The following is a 13491-nucleotide window of genomic DNA, read 5'->3' on the forward strand; positions in this document are numbered from 1 at the left end:
AGCTTTTAAAACATGAATAGTATCTCATCACTGAAAAATATCAATCAGTACAGGCGTACAAAAAGTTACCCAAAGCATTAAGCATCCCATACAGCATGGGGAAGACAGTTAGTTATCAATAAGTGGAAAAAATATGGCTCAACTGTGACTCTACCAAGATCAGGACATCCCTTCAAGACTGATGAGAAGACAATGAGAGAACTGGTCAGGGAGGTCACCAAGAGGCCTACAACAACATTAAAGAAGCTGCTGGATCTTTTGGCAAGTACTGGTTTCTCCCTATATATGACAACAATCGGTCGTATTCTTCATATGTCTGAGTTGTGGAGGAGGGTAGCAAGACGAAAGCTCTTTCTCACAAAGACAAACTTCCAAGCCTAGGTACACTTTGCAAAAAGGTATACCCAGTCTCCCACAACCATGTGTAAAAATATACTGTATTATGGTCTGATGAGACCAAGGTTGACCTATTTGGCCATAATTCCAAAAGGTATTCTTGGTAGTAAAATAACAGCACATCATCAGATGAACACCATTACCATAGTAAGGCATGGTGGAGGCAGCATCATGCTTTGAGACTGCTTATCAGCAGCTGGAACTGAATCTTTAGTAAAGGTGGATAAAATCGTAAATAACTCCAAATATCAGTCTATTTTGGTAGAAAACCCTAAAGCATCTGCTAGCAAGCTGAAGATAAAGAGGAACTTCACCTTTCAGAATGACAATAACCCAAAGCATACATCAAAATCATAATAGGAGGATCAATGTTCTGGAATGACCCAGCTAGAGCCCAGACCATAATCCAATTGAAAATCTGTGGGGTGACCTGAATAGAGCTGTACACAGGAGATGCCCTCGCCTCATAATTTAACAGATCAGGAATTTTTTTGGAAGGAGGAGTGAGCAAAAATCTCCATGTCTAGATGTGCCAAACTGATAGACTCTTACCCCAAAAGACTGAGTGGTGTAATAAAATCAAAAGGTGCTTCAACTTGTGCACACTAAAGCAACTAGGGGTTTGTATGATTTTTTCACCAGACGGTTTCTAATTTGTTTTAACCTTCTTTGTATAGATTGCAGCTTTGCAATAAAGGTGGAATAAGTTCTGACAGGATTTATCTTGGTTTCATTTTTCTATTACACAAAAATCTATGATTTTGGCAGGGGTTTGTAGACTTTTTATATGCACTGTACGCAGGGTCAGCACAACGGAAAAAAATCTGTCAGAATGTCTACAATTCTTTAGGGCCGCAATGACATTTAATCTAAAATGGAACCATTGCAACTACGCATGTGAGAGTTTATTTTTGCTTTGAATCACAATAAAAAGTAAATACCATATACTCACTACTAAAGTTTGGTATTATTAACTCAGATTATTTATTTCATTATTATATGAATGACCCCTTCTCAATTATAAAATATTGTTGATATATTTTTCTGTACTTTCAGCAAAAACCTTCCTTAACATATTCATAAGTTAATGAAAATGGAGTTGGTGTGATTTAGAATGAAGAGCACTTAAGCAACACAGATGTGTGGCTTGTGGTGTGAATCTGGAGTTAGTGTAGTTATCTGACCACTCACAAAGTAAAGCTATTTTTAGGGTGTAGGCTAAGTAAAAGAAAGTGAGTTTGTCCAAACTGAGTGGACATGACATTAAAGTTGACAGACATCATTCCATTTTCTATTCCACTCACCAAAGTAAAGTGGTGAAGATTGTAAAGGGCTGAAGATTGTTGTCATGATATAGATGTGAGTGGACTGGAACAATACCACAGCCACAAGGGTGACCTAAGTTTTGGTGTCCGTCCCACATGAATTTAAGAAATTTTTCTTTACTGTTTTTGCTTTTAAGATCAGCGCTAAGTTGAGTATAACAGGACATAATTATTATATCACCTACAATAAGCAACAGAAGACCGTCTGTACCTACTGTTGAAATGCCAAAAGCCAAACAGTCTGAAGTCCATTCTTTATCTCTTGTACCCTTCAAGTATATAGGTATGTGTAAAAATAAGTACACCATCTTTCAATTACAGTATATGGTATTAAAAATCAGGATATCACTATCGTCTATCTACATTACGTTCTAAAACTTTATAAAAATTCCACAACTCAAACCACATATAAATATGGGTTATGTAAAAAGGGGTTGAGAATGAAAGGTACAGTACAACATTTACACATCAGACAACAAGCCAATATTTAAAAATATGTATTTGAAAAAGTGAATATCAACTTTAGCAGCATTTACTTGAAGTATTCATTTTGTTTTTTGAGGTTATAAGTCTCATGCATTGTACTGGAGGACTGTTTGCCTACAACTGTACAGCAGTGGAACAAACCCTCTGTTAAAATACAAGCATCCACCCTCTAACAATCTTTGCTTCATAATGTACAATGGTGCAATTGAGCATTAGTAGACACTAGACACCAAAGACAGGACAACCGAAGTCCGCACTTTATTACTTTTGTTTTTCAAAAATTAACTGCAATTACCTGGAACAGAAAAAAAAAATGTTTTCATAATTTTTAGTTGTTGCACATAAGCAGCATCAGAAGATATGATCTCTATGTTGGAGTACTGAAGGATAATCATATCAAAGAATAATCAGCTTCTTTCAGTGATGTTGCAGAATGATTTTGGTTGAGGGTATACCACGTTTTCTTTTTCATTAAGTTTATATAGGGATGGAGGGCCACAATTGGACTTTCAGTTTGCCCTACACCCAGTACTAGTTGACAGTAGAAAGATGAGCAGGTTACAAATCATTTCCTTCTTTAATCATCTACATACAGTATATCTTAGCTTAGAGAGTGCCTTTTCATATTGGAAAATATCTTAATGAACAGTAGGAATTTTAGTTGACTACCCAACAGTATATTTGAGGCATCAAAAGAGGGGGAGTTTCTTCATAAGTTACAGAATTGTATCTGCAACCCACTTACCATTGCTACGTGGCATTACAATTATTCTCCCAAATCTTCCTTTCAATCAAAGTAGTGCTGTGGAGAGCACAGTGCCTTACAAAATGTTTATTTTTGGTCCTTGTAGTTATTTTCATTATGTTTAAATGATCATTAATTATTGTTTAGTATATTTGTGCCGCTACTTTTATTTACTGTTGTTTTCATTATCAACTCCCATTTTGTGTTGCTTTCTTATATGCACAGACTTGCTGTTGACCATTTCAATGGTCTGTTGCTGTCCCCTGGTCAGCACTGATACGACATGTGATGTTGTGACTACCACCATTATTTAAGATGGGGGTCTGCAGCAGCCAGTATCCAAATCCATCCATTCATCCATTATCCAACCCGCTATATCCTAACTACAGGGTCATGGGGATCTGCTGGAGCCAATCCCAGCCAACACAGGGCACAAGGCAGGAAACAAACCCCAGGCAGGGCGCCAGCCCACAGTATCCAAATTATCACATAAAAATAAAAAGTAAAAACACATTACACTTTATACAATGGTTTAGGTTATGGATATGAGTGGGTGGTATGGGCTAAAACCCAATCAAAGTATAACTAAAAATTCTGACAGTTTTGTCAGATGTACAGTATCATTTATCATAATATATTTTCCAGACTGAAACTTGTTTTTTCAAAAAATGACAGGCATGTTACTGATTAATGTAATAATTAATGTGAAAAACACAGATGCACCTTTAATCCATTGAAACGCTTGTTAACGACTACTCATATAGATTTTACTGCAGCTATTTAACTCCCTTGAACCAATAAAAGCACAACTTTGTTCTCTGTCATGCCGCACCTGCCAAGCAAATACAGAACAATACATGACTTCTTCCTTTCCTCCTTTACTATTTGCATTGACTTACCAATCAGGTGGCACCACATAGCACACTGGGTAACTCTTCTAAATGGGTGGACTCACTTTTTGAGCACACTTCACATACAAGTGTATACACAAAGACATTATTTTCAAGACACTATTTATACCAACATAAAATCACATTTCATGTTTCCTTTCTTGTGTATGTTTTGTGTTTTATGTTTAAATGTGATCACAAATGGTAGATTTTCGTACTTATGTTAGAGAGTTATTTTTCAGGAAAATAACTATATATACTTTGAATAAATTGCCAAGTCTGGCAGAAGAGGTGAACTTTAGGCCCCTTCAAATCTTGGATAATCCAGATCAGTGCTTTGTAACTTTTTTTTTGCAACCCAGTCTTGCCCTTCTTAATGTCTTCAAGTCCTCAAGACCAAGTCCATGACAGCTGTCAGATCGGTTGGAGGTGGGGGAATGTCGATTGCTCAAACTGACCACGACAACTCATCGCAAGATACTTCTCGAAATGTATGTGATCCTTTCCCATTGAATGCAATAGTTAGTCACAACCCAAAAGCCAGTGACAAATTTTGGACCCACAGATCCATAGACAAGTCCCATAGTTTTAGAAACTAAGGATGGATGAGCATTGGTCATACATCCTATTCTCGTCCCAATTGTTCTAATGTTCTAACAAGTGTTTCGTTCATTTTTAACATTACGGTATAACAGTTTTTTCAAAATCCATACCAGAAGAAGAATTTCACCTGGTATACCAGGACATTTGGTATATTACCTATAGCTAGTTAGGGATACTTTCATTGGTATTGGCCAGGAACATTTTGCTTTAGTTTTTGACATTTCATTTCTATTTTGTATATTGGGTGCTTTTGCTAGGTTATTTTGACTTTTGGTAATAACCTTAGCCTCTGAACTTATCTTCTCTTCTTCCAGTCCACTCCTTTTTATTTAAATAGTTCTTCTGGACTTGCTCTTCCTTCTCTCTGGGCAGAGTATGGTGGAGTGGCTATTAAAAGCCATTCAAGTAATGTTCAGCCTTTTGCAAGGACAACTGCATTGTGTGCCACAGATTAAAAAATTGTCAGGCCACAAGGGCAATAAAAAAAAAATTACCAGGACATGAAATCAAGAAACAAAACAGAAACTCGAAACCCAAAGTCATGTGTGGGATAAAAATGAGCATCCTGGCCAGAGAGGATCATGGTTTATTACCAGGACAGGAGGCTGAGAGGAATGACAGTTGGATTGCCCCCCTGGACAAAATGATAACTCTGTGCCCAGCTAGTATAAAATAATGGATGGACTAGCCCAAGCCAGAAGTTGGGAGTGGTTCCATACCCCATGTGCTTGGTGGCAGTAGTCCTCCATATGAAAACCCAGTAGGAACACCCACAGGGTTGCTAGAGAGTTGGAGTCCAAAAGTGCCTGTAGGTCTCTTGGGATCGACAGAAGGTGCTGTTAGAGGAGGACCACCTTACTTTGTCTATTGTCCAGAAGTGCTTTCTCGAGGAGACAGAATGGCATCAGAAGTATTCCCATGTCCAATTTAAAAAGGAGCCCGCTGCCACACATGGACAAGTCAGAGTCAGGATGCAGCAGGCAACACTCAATGGTGGAGAGAAGGAGGAAGGATTGGTGATTCATTGTGATTGTATTTGTGGCTGATTGTTGGAAAAAGTTCTGTGGAAAGGTGCTTTGGAAGGAATAAAAGTTCTTTATTCATATATTGTGTGCTGTATTGAGATATCTGTAGTATGGGGATCTCTGGCGCCCCCTTCTGGTTACATAATAAATATTTAGTTGATAATCAGAATGTCAAAAAGAAAATCACTTACAAAAGATTTTAGAATTGTGTCCCCAAACTTGGACGACATCAGATATATGGCACTAGTTTAAATACTGTCATACTGATAATAATACATTGCAAACTTCTGAAAGTATGGTATGGCTACAAACTCATGTGTCTAAGCAACCAAGCTACAAAATGGAATCCTGAAATAAGAATAACATAAAACTAAAAAACAAAAGCAAAAAATGTCAAACCCTTAGGAAAAAATAAGACTCCTCAAAAGAACATTTTTGAGTCCACAAAACAAGAATAAAATCGTAAAACATCCAAGCCAGATCACACTGAAATTTTCTTATCCCAAAGGATTAAGAACTAATAGGCCAAACTGCCCTCTCTCACCAGGATCATGCACCCCTTTGTCCTTTTCTGCTGTCCCTTTCTTCCACCCTTGCTCTCCTTAGGTTACCAATGGATCTATAGAATTACCACCTGTCCATTCAAATACAAGACAGCCTACTCCTTTTAGATATGTGACCATTGTCTGTAACATTCTACGTCTGTTTCAATAGTCTATGTACTGTACATATCATGTTATGGTATTCTTGGAGTGTTGGATGTCACATTTTAGATAAGTGATTCCTCTTAGCCATTTTCCCACAACTTCTCTCTCCTCAGGTATATCTGAGCTTAGGCCACTGTCTTGGCCAGGCAGGGCACGCGCTTTCCTATAGCTATGTGAGCAGGCTCTGTAGCACTTGTATGTACAGTGTGCGGCTGTCACCCGGATGGTAAAATGAAAGCAGCTTACAGAGTTGGGGGGAGGGGGTCAGGGAGACATGGCAAGGCTCTAAACCTCTCCTTTTTTGCTCCTCTTTTTTCCCCTGTGCCTATCCTGCTGCTCAACCTGATCTCAGTAATAAGCAGAAAGAAAACTCAAAAGGGGTGCTTATGATGGGCTGATCTCAAAAATCATCAGGCTGTGCATAAGATCAGCAGAACAAGGACCCCTCCATTCACATTTATGTCCTTACAGCACTGTGCAATAATTCATATTAGAAGGGATAACTGAGAGCAGAGAGAGAGAGAGAGAGAGAGAGAGAGAGAGAGAGAGAGAGAGAGAGTGCAGGCTGATGGAGTCACAGAAAGAGAGAGGATGGGGGGAGGAGCAGAGTAGAAATCATTTCTCTCCCTAATCCTCTTGACACGCGCTAGTGCCGGGTGCCTTTCAGAAGCAGCCAGGTGGAAAGCGAGCAGGAAGGTGGCCTGAGGTGTCAGGATTGAGCAGGGTAGCCAAGAGCTGGCAGAGTGTGAGGGAGAGGCGGCAGGAGGTCCCATCTCCCTGCATCACTCCTGGAGGGGTTTCAAAGGGAGGTCCCTGACTCTTCGCACATGCACACAAACACACACACACACACACACACACATACACACACACACACACCAGTCAAGCAGTGAGCAACTGAAGCAGACAGTGAAGAAGAAAGCACATCAAGATTAGAGAAGGAGGCTGCGAGCAAGAGAAAGAGCACGCAAGAGCGAGAGAATTAGCAGGACAAGGCAGCATGGAAGACGTAACCTGCTCCTGGCATCGTTCTCAATAACACCTTCATCGTCATCTCTTCCACAGCTCAAGGTGCCTGACCTCCTAGCCGTGTCCACCAATTCTACTCCACGGGTTGGATGCTCACCTGAGGAGCTACTATGGGGGAATGGACAATATTGGAGAGGCTGCTGGAGGCTGCTGTACAGCAGCATTCGACCATGATCGGCCGGTAAGCTTCTACCGGGGGGTGTGTGCTACACGGGAGAGGGCTGGGGGGATTCGTGTACTCAGTCACAGGAATGCCACATCAGCCAAGCGGCAGGCTCCTGTCTGTGGGTTAGTAAGAGCTGAGAGATCAGCTTTGTGATTTCTAGGTATTTTAAATCTCTTAAACCTGCGGTGGCAGCTGGGCACCAGCCGCACTGCGAGCTCTGGGAGGAACAATGTGGAACCGTTTCATGTAAATTCTGCCTTTTCTACAGTTCACTGCATATAACAGCAGGGGTGTGGAGACATGGGGGGGAGTGTTGTTTGGCATTTGTCACCACGGCTCAGTGGCCAGGTTCCACAGCTATACATTATGCCAGTCGAGTTGTATTTCAGCAGATTTACACTTCACGGCTGGTGGGGCCTTCCTGTCAAAAGAAATAGGAAAATTCCAAAAGTGCTCGTGCAGCAGGATAGAGGTGCTGCTGTTTATCTGCAAAGCGACTGCAGCGAGGTTACCGTGGCGCACTGTAATGTATGGTGATTCATTCGTCAGAAGACAGCAGAGATTCTCAAGAGGCAGTTAAGAAACATTCTGCACCTGCTCAGTGCGAGGCCAAGGCTATTGTGGCAAGATATATTTCCCCCTTTTTCAATATGAGTTCTGTATCTGCCTTCTCTTGGAGACAGTGTAGGCTGTGTTTACAATATACTGTATCAATGTATGTTGTATATGTCTTGTAAACAGTAGAGGCCAGTCTTACAGCAAGTAATAGTTATCTTCTTCACATACGAGAGGCCAAGCAATGAAAATGTAGCATACCACAATTAAGGTAGATACCCCTGTGTTTCCTATGTGAAAAGACACACATATATATATATATATATATATATATATATATGACTCTAACCAGGAGAAAAATCAGGTGCTGATACATATGTTTTATATTATTGTTAAGCACTTGCCAAAGAAAAATCAATATTTTATTAAATAATAAAATCCTATATGTGATATATAGTGAATGATAAAAATTACCATATATACATGGGTGGCACAGTGGTTAGCTTTACCCCCTTACTGCTCCAGTGATTCAGCTTCCATTCTCAGATCAGTCAATCAATGTGAGTTTTTCAGCTCCCTTAAGGGCTTCCTCCTTGTGCTTTTTTCAATGGTTTGGAGATAATTCCGAGACTAACCTGGCTTAGCTGAGCTGTATCTACAATGGCAGAAATAGAAATTTCAGTGTCATTCAAGTCAATGAATAACCATCAAGCTCAGTTGGACAACACCTCTGTGCCCATCCTGGCCATCTCCATCATGGGTGGAGATTTTTATTTAGTAGTCACCTCAGCAATGTGACACATGTCTAGTTCCATTTGGAGATGGCTAACTGTTCTTCAGCTGACTGTCTTGGCATTGCAGAATTACATGTAAAGGAATCTTTTAAGCAGCTGAGTCTATACTGTATAGACCCAAGTAGTCTTCTATATAAACTCTGCGCAATAAATGCTAGTTTGATAAGGTTCACATGCATTCTGCATTTCAAGTACACTAGACCCTTGCACTCAGTTATTCCAGTTAAGAATTGTGGAGAAACAGCTTATCCTGAGTTTCACCTAATAGTGCCAGGATAGTTGTTGGGTTTCCATAACCCTTTATGAAAGTAAACGACATAATTAAATGGGTGGGTTGTAGTAGTCTACATTTGATCCTGCAGGTCAACTGGACACAATTTTAGCAAACGATTAATCAAAAAGAAGCATTGGATAAGAAAAAAGGAGTACCGACAGTGCTCTTCTACTGCCAGCTGGACTGGTTTTTTTTAGACCAAATCTTTTGTTTAAAGTTTTAAGTAAAATGTCTTTTACACTTTACTCAAAATGTATTAATCATTGCAGTTGTTTTCATTTAAATATACATTTGCACAGTTTGGTGAAATTACTGAATGTTTATATATAATTCTGTAGAATTTTAAAATATATACTGCACATTTATGCAAGCACACTTAGCACTACAAAGAATTAATCAAATCGAGCTGATGCTGTTCCTCATAAGGCTGGCTTCCTGGCTTCTGAATATGCTGCAATGATGCCTAACAAATTAAAATCCCCACTTTCAAAGAAAGTATTTTATAGGAACTGGACAATCTTTTCTGCATAATCCTGAAAGATGAGTTGTACCATTTGTAAAGTGAAATAACACTATCAATTCTTCATTTGCTTTAATGATAAAATGTGAATTGGAAGTGTGGCTTAATGACTTGGGCTAGCATCATAACACTGATCATAGGGAATTCACATTATCTGCTTGAGCGGTACATTTATAACAATAAAAATAAACATATATATGTATACTGTGTATATACACATACTGTATATACAGTACATATATGTATACACATATACATATACTCATACATCATTTATCTTAACCTTGTAAGCCACCTTGCCTGAATAGCGTGTGCCAATTATAGACTATTGCAATGACCAAGCCCAAGACGGTTTTAGAAAAGGCACTTATGGTGGTCTCAGATGTAAACCATCCCAAAGGAGTGATAAGGGAGCAGTGTGCAGTAAATGTATCATTCAACAGTCAGGGAACCGCATGGTGTAGAGAGACACAGTGATGTCCTAAAGAGTTTGTACAAAGTGTGTGGACTGAGGGATATGTGTCAACAGGGGAAGTACAGGTAAGGGATTTTGGAATAGAATGCAAAATGCAATAAAGTAATCTGAATGTGAACTAAGTAATAACAGCAAAGACACAGTCATTGACATATGGTGACCACTCCCAGGGACTGCCTACAGCTAGGATGACAAGAAATTTTCCAGCCTACTGCCAGTTTCTGTGCCAAGGAGCCATGTTCTCTCACACATGCATTTGTTTTTCTTTGCTTAGATGCCTGATGAAATCAGTTTCAGGCATATGGCCATCCCATTGATCCCACACAAACTGAGAGCAGGGTGGCAAGGGGTGTGTAATTCTACATTCCATGCCTATTCCATGAAGAAAGAGGCAAATATTTAGTGAGCCCATTCTCGTGCTAGGGTTCATTTGGAAAATCTAATAGCTCATTCTGATTTAAAAGCCTGTAGGACAAAAGTGTGATCACTTCATCCCTATAAAATAAAATTCTACTTGCAGTTTGTGAGAAAAACATTCAATTTATTTTTTTCTTATCAATCTTTCTATGCAAAATATATTATGTATATAATATGTAAACATATGTTTACCATTATGAGCAAAATGCCACATAGAGCCACAAAATGCCAAACACCAAATATTACACATATAAGTAGCCTAAGCTCTTAAAGTTTTTAACACCAAAAAGACGTATTCTGTGAGCTCATTCAGATGCACGGATTAGCCAACCAAGTAATCTGTCTGCTTATTGCCACTGTAAAAATCTCCCACTTTTCCAGTGTGGTGCTGAGGTGTCACCCATTCCTTGGTTACACTCAGGTCCCAATCCGGGTGGCTCGTCTTGTGGTGAGTGCGGCAATGCACTGTCATCAGCACATGCTTCCAATGTTATTTATATTCAGAAGACTCTGATGCAAATAATCTGGCTACTCATCTTGATTCATGAAGGACAAATAATTGGTGAGTCAAATCAATAGAAAGATAATCTGCCATCACATTTCTAATACGAGTAAAGATGGTTAATAGAGACTTGAAGGGGACGTGTGTATCTTATATTCATGTCATGCCCCACCTTGATGCACATACTTTACTATGCCCTTGGCCGCACCCTCCTCTTGCAATTTATCTCTTTTCCCATTACCTGGTGACAGAAATAATTCAGCTGTCACAGGAAGCTCATTCGGCCTCAATTGACTTTGACTGAATCCTTTCCCTGTTCAGGATCCAGTTATGAAGTCAACTTTACTTCAGGCTTCTCCTACTCTAGTACAGTATGTCATCTTATGGACCCAACACTTTCTATAATTTTAGCTTTGCCTTTTTGCTCAATCTCTATTCACACTTTTCACCTTCTTTAAAAGTTTATTTTACCAGTTCTATAATTCTTGGTTTTTGAACAAGACCCCACTCACCATTCTTGTACATGCTTCTATATCTTTTTGACAATCGGCTTGTCTCAGTGAACCCACCACCTAATAAAGTTGGCAGCATCCTTGCTGAAAGAATTCCCACATGCCCATTCAACCCCCAATGGAAAGGCTGAACACACCAATCAATGAGGCTGAGCCTGCAGCAGTATGGAAAACTTGTGACATTTTTGCAAAGTACCTTCTTTTATGTCATCTGTTGTGTGAAAAAGTCAATTAATCAGACAGCACTAAGGGTATGGTGTCTAAGGTGTGTGTGTGGGCTAAAGTTTAGAAAGAAAGTTTAAGTTCCGGTGAATAATCATTAGGTAAAGAAAAGTGAGCCAAGTTCATGCCAAGAATTAGCAGCACCCTCTCCACTTTCCCTTTTTTTAAAAGCACGTATGCAAGAAGCGGCACATGTCTGCATGTTTCAGAATAATCACAGCTGAGATGCGAGCTCCCTCAGGGGCCTAGTACGAACATCTGCTCTGAGTAAGTCACAGCGAGAGAAGATGATGTCTGCACAGTTTATCCTCGGGTATCTAACTCCTCTCACCAGCCAGCAAGCCCCTCTCACTCGGCAGTAATTACAGCCACCGGATTAAGAGATCTGTAGAGATTGCCCGGCCAAGTATTAGCAACCCCTGCACTGCAAAAGTGGCGGCCTGATACTTCATCTTTTGCTTTCTCATTTATTCACATCTTTAGCCCTCTCTGGTAATAACTATAGGATTTTAGAGATTTACCCAGCAGTGAAAACAGCAAAACCATCAGGCTTTCTAATCTGTAAACCTTAAACAGTATTCTTAGAGAAACAAAATAATGCAACAACTGGTTGGTCACCTGGGTCTCCATGAGGACCCTTGTCAAGATTCTTAAAGATTATGTTACAGAAAACTGCATATTTAAAGTAGGCCGCCGCTAGTTCCAAAAGATTATAAGAACATGATGATCTACTACTAAAACATTCCTATATGAACCCCATTAAATTCCTGACACCTTTTAAAGCTAATTATTTTGCTGAGTCAACCATCCATCCATCCATCCATCTTCCAACCCGCTGAATCCGAATAGGGTCACGGGGGTCTGCCGGAGCCAATCCCAGCCAACACAGGGCACAAGGCAGGAACCAATCCTGGGCAGGGTGCCAACCCACCGCAGTGATTCAACCACCTAAAACACAAATATTTCATAAATTTGTAGACCCCAAATATCAGAGATTCTCAAAGTGCTTAAGGTCTGCACATGTCCTGTGGAATAAGCTTTAATCATATTCATCTTTCAAATGTAAACTTAAAACACATTTGTTTAAAATTTCTTTTTCTTCTTCCTCCTAATTATAGTCGTTTTGTTTGGTTTTAATTTTTAGATTTTCTGATGTTTTAAGTTGTTTATAATTGTGTTTTGTATTTATTTATTTATTTATTGTTTGTTCGGTGTCCTTGAGTTCTCTGAAAGGCACCTTGTATAAATAAAATGTATTATTATTATTATTATTATTATTATTATTATTATTATTATTAAAGAACTCTCCACAGATTCTAAGACACCATCACAAGTAATGTGAAATTTCCTTGGTTCAGAAAAATGACAGCAAGAACCCCATCAGTAGCTTCTAGATTGTGACTGTCATCAGGAAAGCAAAATCATTGGTTCTAAATTCAGATTACTTCCAGTAAAGTGTCTTTTACAGCTTTCCATTGTTATTGTAATTGTGTAGGTAACATATGATTGCTACATTTATTTCTTGTATATGTGTACCATCAGCATCACAAGATCACCAGGGCACCCTGTGATTCATAATTGTGAATACCACAAAATGGTGCTGATGCAAAAGTGACATATCAACCAATATTACAGTCTGGTATGGGAACACCACAGTTTGGAAGAAAGATATCTACAAAGGGTGATGAAGCAGGTGCAGAATATCACTGGCTCCTGTCCATATATAACAAACACTGCAGAAATAGGACTGATGTAATTCTGTGTGACCCTACTTATTCTGGGCACAGAATGCCTGGGGTCAATCTTTAGGTATGCTAGTATGAACGTTCAACAACAGTTTTTTATCGT

At 39.3% G+C, this 13491-nt stretch overlaps 1 protein-coding gene across 1 annotated transcript in view; it reads left to right on the plus strand.

Annotated features, from left to right (window-relative positions):
- Nucleotides 1-6825: 6825 nt before the first annotated feature.
- LOC120533698 (gap junction delta-2 protein-like) overlaps nt 6826-13491 on the plus strand; it is a 45992-nt gene continuing 39326 nt past the window's right edge. Inside the window, exon 1 of the mRNA XM_039760598.1 lies at nt 6826-7387. Coding sequence (XP_039616532.1) covers nt 7317-7387 — 71 coding nt within the window. The 5' untranslated portion in view covers nt 6826-7316. The remainder of the gene's footprint in view (nt 7388-13491) is intronic.

The sequence above is a fragment of the Polypterus senegalus genome, chromosome 8 (assembly GCF_016835505.1).
Source record: "Polypterus senegalus isolate Bchr_013 chromosome 8, ASM1683550v1, whole genome shotgun sequence".
In the NCBI taxonomy this organism is placed as follows: domain Eukaryota; kingdom Metazoa; phylum Chordata; class Cladistia; order Polypteriformes; family Polypteridae; genus Polypterus; species Polypterus senegalus.